The sequence below is a fragment of the Nannospalax galili genome, unplaced genomic scaffold, assembly GCF_000622305.1.
Source record: "Nannospalax galili isolate Female #2095 unplaced genomic scaffold, S.galili_v1.0 scaffold2895, whole genome shotgun sequence".
Classification (NCBI taxonomy): domain Eukaryota; kingdom Metazoa; phylum Chordata; class Mammalia; order Rodentia; family Spalacidae; genus Nannospalax; species Nannospalax galili.
The window spans coordinates 677,170-686,873 of NW_008336404.1; the positions used below are offsets into that span (position 1 = coordinate 677,170).

The 9,704-nt window shown below is 39.7% G+C and overlaps 1 protein-coding gene across 18 annotated transcripts in view; it reads right to left on the reverse strand.

Annotated features, from left to right (window-relative positions):
• Pum1 (pumilio RNA binding family member 1) overlaps window positions 1-9,704 on the reverse strand; it is a 126,698-nt gene that overhangs the window by 89,681 nt on the left and 27,313 nt on the right. For all 18 annotated transcript variants that reach the window (XM_017797645.1, XM_008831155.3, XM_029562545.1 and 15 more), the window contains one exon: window positions 913-981. In XM_017797645.1, the coding sequence (XP_017653134.1) occupies window positions 913-981 (69 nt within the window). The remainder of the gene's footprint in view (window positions 1-912; window positions 982-9,704) is intronic.

Genomic DNA, 9,704 nt, shown 5'->3' on the forward strand with positions numbered 1-9,704 from the left:
ATAAATGTTATCTAATGGATGGTACACAGGAGAAATCTAAATAGCTATGCTCCCTCCTTTAAAACATTAACACAGATATGAGGGCTTTAAAATACTGAACAGATGAGCAAATCCAAGGCCCCTCTCCAGAATGAGAGCCACAAGCAAACAACCTGTTGGGAACTGGTGTGGTCTTCAGGAATCCATTCAAACCACCTCGTGCTGTTGTTATCAATAAAGGCTTACTGTCATTAAGCAGACTCACCAGAGGTTGGCTGTATTTTAGTAGCTATTCTCCCTTCTAAATTATGACAACTCTACCTAACAGTGTAATGAACAACCAAAAAGAAAATCAAAAATAACTACTAAAAACAAAGTTCTGATTCCTGAATTCTTTCTAAAAGATGACTGGCTCGGATCTCTATCTTCTTTGTTTATTTGACCAGAAACCTAACAATCACTCTTTAATCCCCCAATACACAACAAAGCTCTAAAGAACATCTTTTAAAAGACACTGCTCTAAAAATACGTGACTGAACATGCGCTGGTTAACACTAGTCTAAAACTCCTTTTCCCAACTGCCAATAACCTCGTCACTGAAAAACAAAGTAAATAAAGGTAAGGACATCTGATCAACATAAAAATCAAAACTACTGTTACATACCTCACATTAAACCTGATTTACTAATATATAATATTCAGTAACGTGCTCATGTGTTGCTTTATTTGTTCTCAAGTCACCAGGCTAAGTAACAGTCTTCTACAATAATGAGAATTTTGGCAAAATTCCCAGCACCCTATTCCTACAATGAAGATGGCAACAAGGAAAAGCAAGCACGTATTTCTAGACTAGATTCGGACACACTGCATGAAAGACAACTCCGACCTTCCCTTAAAAACACACCCACTTTTCAACCACACCAACTCACTTACCTCTCCCATAGCTCTCCCCTCCAGAGCAAGTGCTTGAAAATCATGATTTAGTTCATCCATAGAGCGCACCTAGTGTTCAGAATAGAGGGGAAACTTCACGTCAGCATTCTGAATTTTATTTACACACACATTAGACACTACTCAAAAAGTCTATTTTTACTTTGAGAACCAACAAGCACAGTAACAAAATTCAAGTGACTAATATTAAATGTTCACTTACCTTTAACAATCAAGGCTCAGCAATGATGCCTGCTTTATCCCACCCATTCCCTTCTATTTTCAAAGCAAGAAAAAACAGATCATATAACTGTTTGCTACTGCACTTTATTAAAAGACCAGTAAGCTAAATGAAGAGCAATAAGGCTTGGTGATAATTCTGTGACCTAAACCGATTATTGTCTAAAGACAGCAATGCTCCAATAAATAGTCAAGTATTTCCTAGGCAATTCATCTCATGTGACCCAGTATTCATTGATAAATCTCAAGGAAACAGGCTCTAAACTTTACGTTTTTTCATCCCTAGAGGCTTCCAGAACCTCAACCAGGGAGAAAAGAAATAGAAAATATCACAAGAACCCCTCCAACCTTTAAGGCTGTATGCACATCTTAACAGCCTCTCTAAGCTTCCACTTACTTAACTCTAAAGTCATTACTATAAGGTGACAATTGGTAAAGTTGCCCCAAACCTGATGGCTTGACCTAATCCTCAGAGCCCATGAGTACCTCCACATACATGCCATAACACATGCGGTCCTACACACACACACCGCACAAAACAAATTTTTAATGTAATAAATTTAATATTTTATTATTTTATGTGTATGAGTATATGGCCTGCATGTATGTGAGCGCACCCATGTCGTGCAATGCCCTGGAGATCAGAAGAGGGCTTTGGATTCCCCTGGAACTGGAGTTAAGGACGGTTCATAGCCGCCATGTGGGTGCTGGGAATCAAACCCGGGTCCTCTGCAAGAGCAGTCACTGCTCTTAACCTGAGCCATCTCTCCAGCCCAATGTAATAAATTATAAAAATAAAAAATAAAAAGACAACACTAAGAGGGGGGCATGGTGGTGTATACCTTTAATCCCAGAATTTAGGAGACAGAGGCAGAGGATCTCTGTTAGATCAAAGCCAGCTTGGTCTACACAGCAAGTTCCAGGCCATCTGGTCTACAAGGGAGACCCTGTCTCAAACAAAACTAAACAAAAAGAGATAATACTAACAGTGAGGATAAAATATGAAACAGATTTTCAAAGTAGTTATCAATCAAGCCAGGGAACACATGCCTGTAAATCCAGCACTCAGGAGGTACAGATAGAAAGGTTGAAGTTTGAGGCCAACCTATATTGAGACCTTGTCTCAAAAACACCAAAATCCCTTTGCTATCTGCTCGTCTTCTCATTTATGAGCAACAAGCCACTTCTGCTCTCTGATGCCTGTCCCGCAAAGATATTTATTAGAGAGGAAGGCATTTCTACCTACTGAAAAGACTCCTGAAGCAGGAAGCTCATTCCCCCTCCCTGTTGGCTACTACTTTCCCTACGCTAGTGGACAATTTCTAGACGCAGGCAAATGCAAAGGTCAAGCAAGCTACAGCCATGCAGAGAAAGGGAAGAATAAGAAAAGTATGAACCAGAAGGCACTTGAGAATCAATTTAAGATTTTTATCAAAGCACTGCCTGTCACTTACCTAAGAATTTTAGTTTGAATTGACACTATGTAAAAATAGAGTTGCTTTAAATTATGTACTTTTAAAACCCAAAGGTGAAAAATTACCCAACAAATGATACACTGGGTCACTGAGCTGTAACAACTTTGGAATGTTTGCTAAAAATATAAATTTATAATATTCAAACTAGGCATAGTGACCCACATCTTTGAGGTTCCAGCACTTGGAAAATCAACCTGAGCCTATAAAACTGTACGTAATCAAGAGAAGGGGGCTGGAAAGATGGCTCAGCGGTTAAGAGCACTGACTGCTCTTGCAGAGGACCTGGGTTCACTTCGAGCACCCACATGACAGCTTCGAACCGTCCTTAATTCCAGGTCCAGGGGAATTTGATGTCCTCTTCTGACCGCCACAGCACTGCACGACACGGGTGCACTCACATACATGCAGGCAATACACTCATACACATAAAATAAAAATAATAAATAAAAAAAAATTTTTTTTAAAAACCTATTTTTGTCTGTCTACTTGCTAGCCTAAATTAGAGTTCAAAACGACAGAAAAAAGAAACTAAAGCTGAGCCAAGCACAACAGAACTCCAAATTATAAAAAAGTTAATAATTCAAATAGAAATGTATTTTAAGAGTTACAATTCCCTTTTCTTAAAGTAGACATCTGCAAGCATTAATTCTCAAACCACAAAATAATAAAGTAGACACCATAGTAGGCAGTGTAGTCACTAGGCTAAGGGGGTGGAGCTCAGTAGTAAAGGGCTCCACTAGTGTGTGAGTTCAAGTCTCAGCAATATAAAAGTAAAAAATAAAAACAGGGTGAGGCCTCAGCTTTACTGGCCTCCAGTTCTTGGGTTTCTATTTCTCACCTACCCATGGGCGTTTACAACAAATATCCCTTTACTGGCCAGTCTGACCAGTCCTCTGTTATATGTACAAAAGAGCTAAACTCAGACAAAACAGGGTACCAGAGTCAGTATTCACTAGCCCATAGGAGAAGTTTCTATTTTAAAACAAATTAAATCAGCTATACACTATACTTAGAAATGTTTTATTAATTTAGTTCATTTTAATTAATTAAAAGTTAAAAACAAATCAACACTTTTTGAAAATTTTCTGTCAAGAAACGGCAACTTCATGATATACATGCCTAGTCCCATAATGACACCAAAAGTATTTCCCAAGTAAAGGACCAGAACAGGTTAGAAATAAGAAACTGGCCTATTCAGAAATTTGGGGGCTGGAGAGCAATCACAGTGACTAAGAGAACTGATTGCTCTTGCAGAAGACCCAGATTCGATTCCCAACACCCACATGGTGGCTAACAACAGCCCGTAACTCCAGTTCCAGGGGAATCCAACACTCTCTTCTGACCTCGGACATTGTAAAACACGGCGGACTTGCACACATGCAGACAATATACTCATCTACTTAAAAACTCTGTGAATTCAAGGCCAGCCTGGTCTACATAGTAAGTTCCAGGACAGCTGGGGCTACAGGGAGACCCTGTTTCAAAAAGACAAAAATAAAATAAAATAAAAATAATAAATAAATAATAAATAAAAAATAAAGAAATTCAGCCAACAGCTGGCGTAGCAGCGCGCAACCCGCCGCACGCTACAACAGACCATGGTACATGCCTTTTAATCCCAACACTTTAATCCCTGCAGAGGCAGGTAGATCTCTGTGAGGAGGCCAGCCAGTCTGCACAGCAGTACCAGGCCAGCTGGGGATACAGGGAGATCCTGTCTCAAAAAGCCAAAAAGAACTGCAATCTGTGATTTCCCAAGGTTTGGTGGTTGTGCATGCATGCCACTTTGGGTTATGTGTATTCTAATGAATAAGCAGAGGGTGACAGCACAGAAAAGAGAAGAACAAGCAGAAGCAGCACAGCTGAGACTGTAGTACAGACCCATTCAGGAGGCCCCCAGATATACTACTGCTCTGGGGCTCAAAGTTCTTAGTGCTTTCATTAAATGCCCTGAATTTCACCTTGACACTAAATTGCCTTTGCTAGAATGGTTATCTTCTCAGACAGGTAGACTTTTCATCTCCAGTTTTTCATGCCAACTTTTGTTTCCCAGAGGATTTCTCAAACATGCAAGCCTAAATCATTCACTAACGTAGACCCAGAACAATAATAAGCACAAGAGTCAGTGCCAGGAACTATTTAAGGAAGGAGATACCAATAAGAGAAAGCCAGAAAAAAAGAAGAGAAATTAAATGTGAGCAATGAGAAGAGGAAATTGAATATGGGCTAGAATGCAAGCTAGAGCTAAGGATGCATCCCAGTGGTAGAGCACTTGCCTCCCACAAGTAAGGCCCTAATTACTACACCCAACACCCATGTGCAGAAAAAAGAGAGGGCAGTCACTTTTAATCATTACAGTGAAAAACAACTACTGCCTATTCTACAGCATCTTCTGCCCCACTGCCTCTTTTAGCAACAATAACATTACTGAGACTTACCGCCAGTCCTATCCCTATACTTTCTATATTTTAAGAGCTTTTAATAATCGCAATCCCCAAATACCCTAATTTTGTAAGAAAAGCAAGAAGTTATTACGTCCTTATTTAAAATATAGATAGGTCCTTATATAAAATATAGATAGGGTCATCCAAATGGCTGAGTGAGTAAAGGCACTTGTTACCAAAGTCGAAGACCCACATTCAATTCCCAGTACCCAAAATGGTGGAAAGAACCAATTCTCCCAAGTTGTCCTCTAACCTCCACATACACAAAAAAAAATAGTAAATAAATGTAATTTTTAAAATTTTTATTTTGTGTATATTTCGTGTGCATGGATTTAAGTGCATGTGTACATTCAATGCCAGCAGAGGCCAGAAGGGGCATCAGATCCCCTGGAACTGGAATCAGGGATGATTGTTAGCTGCCATGTGGGTACTAGGAACCAAATCCAGGTCCTCTGGAAAACAGCCAGTGCTCTTAACTGCTGAGTCATCTCTCCAGCCCCAATAAATGTAAAATGTTTTATAAATTAAAACATGAAAAAGTATTCTTTCCTAATTACTGAACTAAAAACAAAACTTTAAAAAACTAGGCTAGGAGTGGTGGCACACGCCTTTAATCCCAGCCAGAGAGAGGTCAGACTGAGGCCAGTCTGGTCTGCATAGCAAGTTCCAGGTCAGCTAGTGCTACAAGAGGGTTTGGAGGGAAATGGGCTAGGAGGATATATAGCTCAGGGTAGAGAAGACAATTATCATGATCAGGGTTTGATTCTGGTACTGCCCTAAAGAAAAAACCAAAAGACACCACTCGACTCTTGCAAAAACTCTATCGCAAACTGTATCATGTAATCATAATGGTGAATATTTCCCCTACTTAGTTACTGTCAATACCAACACAAAACACCAGTCGCTGAACTACAATCATTCCATTTTGTTTATAAAGATATGGAGGTTCAGAAGTAACATGCAAAGTTCTGTAGATGATAAAGAGCAGAGGGGAAGGAGACGTGTCCAAGTCCATGTCTTTTCCTGCTTCTCCCTGCTAGAAAAGGTGAGCACAGAAGCTCAGTGGTCAACCGATGTTTACCACACTATTTTTTTCACTCTCATGAACACAGGAAGGGGAAAAAAGTGAGTGTTACAGAACTAAGTTAAACTTCCATTTTTTGTTCTTATTAATCATTAAACATTACTAGCACCGGGCGCGTGTGGTGGCGCATGCCTTTGATCCCAGCACTTGGAAGGCAGAGGCAGGCGGATCTCTATGAGCTGTTCTACAAGTTCCAAGCCAGCTGGGGCTACAATGAGACCCTATCTCAAAAAAGATCAAAAAATAAAATAAAAATTACTAGCATCTTTAGCTATGAAATCACATGCTAAAGGGGGGCTGGTGCACTCCTGCAATTCCAGCACTCAGAAGGCTGAGGCAGGAGGACTGCAGCAAATCTAATGCAAGCCTGTGCTGCACAGTGAGTTCCAGTTCCAGGGCGTGGAAGGATGTACTCTGTACATATGTAGGTGACTCTGTACATTAACTAATGTAAGCTGCCTTTCTTCTTAATACTTGGACATTTTAAGATAACATCATACATCATTTGTAAAACATCATACAATTTATTAATTAAAACAATCTCATGTTACCCTGCCAGTCAGAGAAATACAATAGTGGATAAAAGCTGTTAGCCTTCATGCGGGTGCTGGGAACTAAAACCCCATTCTTCTCCAAGACCAACCAGTGCTCTTAACCGCTGAGCCATCTCTCTAGTTTATTTTTTTAAAAAGTTTACACTTTTCTGGGTACCCATTCCTTTGTAAGTTAATAAACTCACATAAAATATTTTTTAAAAAGTTTATACTTTTGCCGGGCGTGGTGGCGCACGCCTTTAATCCCAGCACTTGGGAGGCAGAGGCAGGTGGATCTTTGTGAGTTCGAGGCCAGTCTGGTCTACATGGTGAGTTCCAGGACAGCTGAGGCTACAAGGAGACCCTGTCTCAAAAAAAGGCAAAAAAAAAAAAATAATAAACATAATAAAATATTTTAAAAGTATTTTTTTTTGAAATTTTTTTGATTTGTTTATTTATGTGTATGAGTATATTGTCTGTCTGTATGTTAAGTGCAACCATGTCCTGCAATGCCCAGAACAGGTCAGAACAGGACGTCGGATCACCTGCAACTGAAGTTACGGACAGTTTTGTTAGTCACCACATGGTTGCAGCCAGTGCTCCTAACTGCTGAGCCATTCCTCTAAGCCCTATACTGAGTCTTAAAGAAAGACAAAATATCAAATAAAAGAAAGATAGAAATTGTATTTCTAGAGCCAGCTTCTTTCAAATGACTCTGATCTTGCTTTGTAGGAAACTCTCATGATTTTCTGGCTTTTCTAGGTATTTGACAATATGTATTATGTGTATTATCAATAATCTATGTCCCTTGATCCAATAAATGGACTTCCAGGAATTTATCCTAAGCAAGTAATACAGAAATATGGGCAAATATTTATTGACAAAGATCTACAACCTGATACTATTATGGGAAAAGTAACCAACACAAAACATCAAGAATTATTACATTCATCTATTCATTTAAAGAATTTGATACAGGGGCTGGAGAGATGGCTCAGAGGATAAGAACACTGGTTGCTCTTGCAGAAGACCTGGGTTCGAATCCCAGCACCCACATGGCAGCTAACAACTGTCAGTAACTCCAGTCCCAGGGGATCCGACAGCCTCTTCTGACCGCCACAGGAATTGCACGACACGTGTGTACTTACCTACATGCAGGCAATAACATGCATACACATAGAATAAAAATAAAAAAATTTTTTTAAAAAGAATTTGATACAACCATCTAAAACATGTCTACATTTTTAAAAAGGAAAGTACATTTTTAAAGGAGGAAAGCATGTGCAAGGACTCCAATCCTGTACAGACTCAAACTACAGAAAAAAAAGAAAAAGAAAAAAAAAAAAATATATATATATATATACAAATATACACACACACAAACTACCATACAGACACATGTAACATCTAAGGTAATACAACCAAGTGTTAACATAAAGCTTCTAGAGCTGGGCTGGAGAGATGGCTCAGCAGAGGATCTGGGTTTGGTTGCCAGTACCTTCACAGAAACACAACTATCTGTAACTCCAATTCTAGGAGATCGAATGCCCTCTTCTGGCCTCACTATGCATCAGGCACCCACGTGGTGCACATACATAAAAACACTCACACACCTCATACACATAAAAATAAACATGAGAACAAGCAGAAAAACTTCTAGAACTTGGGCTGGAATGAGTTGACTCAATGGGTAAATGCTTGCCTCAAAAACCTGAGGACCACGGGCTGGAGAGATGGCTCAGCAGTTAAGAACACTGGCTATTCTTGCAAAAGACCTAGGTTCAAATCCCAGCACCCACACGGCAGCTAACAACTGTCCATAACTCCAGTTTCAGGGGATCCGACAGCCCCTTCTGTCCTCCATGGGTACTGTACAACACTGGTGCACTTACCTACATGCAGGCAATACACACAAACACATAAAATAATATAAAAAATAGTAAAATATTTTTTAAAAAAGAAAAAACCTGAGGACCTGATTTGATCCCCACAATCCACTGTGGAAGGAGAGAACCAATCCCTGAAAATTGTCTGCTGACCTCTCTTCAAGCCCACACTCACATCATACACACATAACAGTAATAAATTTAAAACAAAAGACAAGCCCGACATGGTGGCACATACCTTTAATACCAGCACTTGAGAGGCAGAGGCAGGCGGATCTTTGTGAGTTTCAGGTCAGCCTGGTCTCCATAGCAAGTTCCAGGCCAGTTGGGGCTACAGGAGACCGTCTCAAAAACACCAAAGAAAAAAAAAAACCAAAAAACAAAACCTCACACAAGCACAAAAGACAAAACTTGTTAAACTAGGTAGTCTGGCATGGTAGCACACACCTGTAATCCTAACTCTGAAGAGATAAAGGCAGGAGATGTGCCACAGGTTCGGGTCAGTGTGGGTTATACAGTGAGCTGTGGGCCAGTTTGGAATACACAGCAAGACCCTGTCTTGGAAAAAGAAAAAAACTTCAAAAGCAGGTAAGCTGACACAGAGCTATAATCCCAGCACTTGGGAGGCTGAGGCAGGAGGATCACTGGCGTTTGAGGCCGTAGAGCTAAGCTATATGGTAAATTCAATGACAACCTGGATTTCATAGGGAGACTGCTTCAAATTTTATTTAACTAAAAAGCTTTCAAATAAATATCTTTCTAGCAGACTAGTATTAATAATTAAAATTAAGAATAAGCTTGGTGTTATTCACTCTGTAGCTATTTTTAATAAGGGCAGATAACCACCACAAAGTAAAAGGAGTTCAGTTAATTATATCAGGCAGTTTCCACAAGGAAAACAGATCAGCCTCCTGTGCCATATTTAATGTTTGTTATACTAGCTAGTATTTGCTACTTCCTTAGTAGTGTGCATTGCTTAAGTTCCAAACTATGAGATAATTCTTTTTTTATTATTTTTTTATTATTTTTATTTTACGTGTAGGCGTGTAAGTACACCCGTGTCTTGCAATGCCCATGGACACTGACAGAAGAGGCTGTCAGATCCCCTGGAACTGGAGTTACAGACAGTTGTT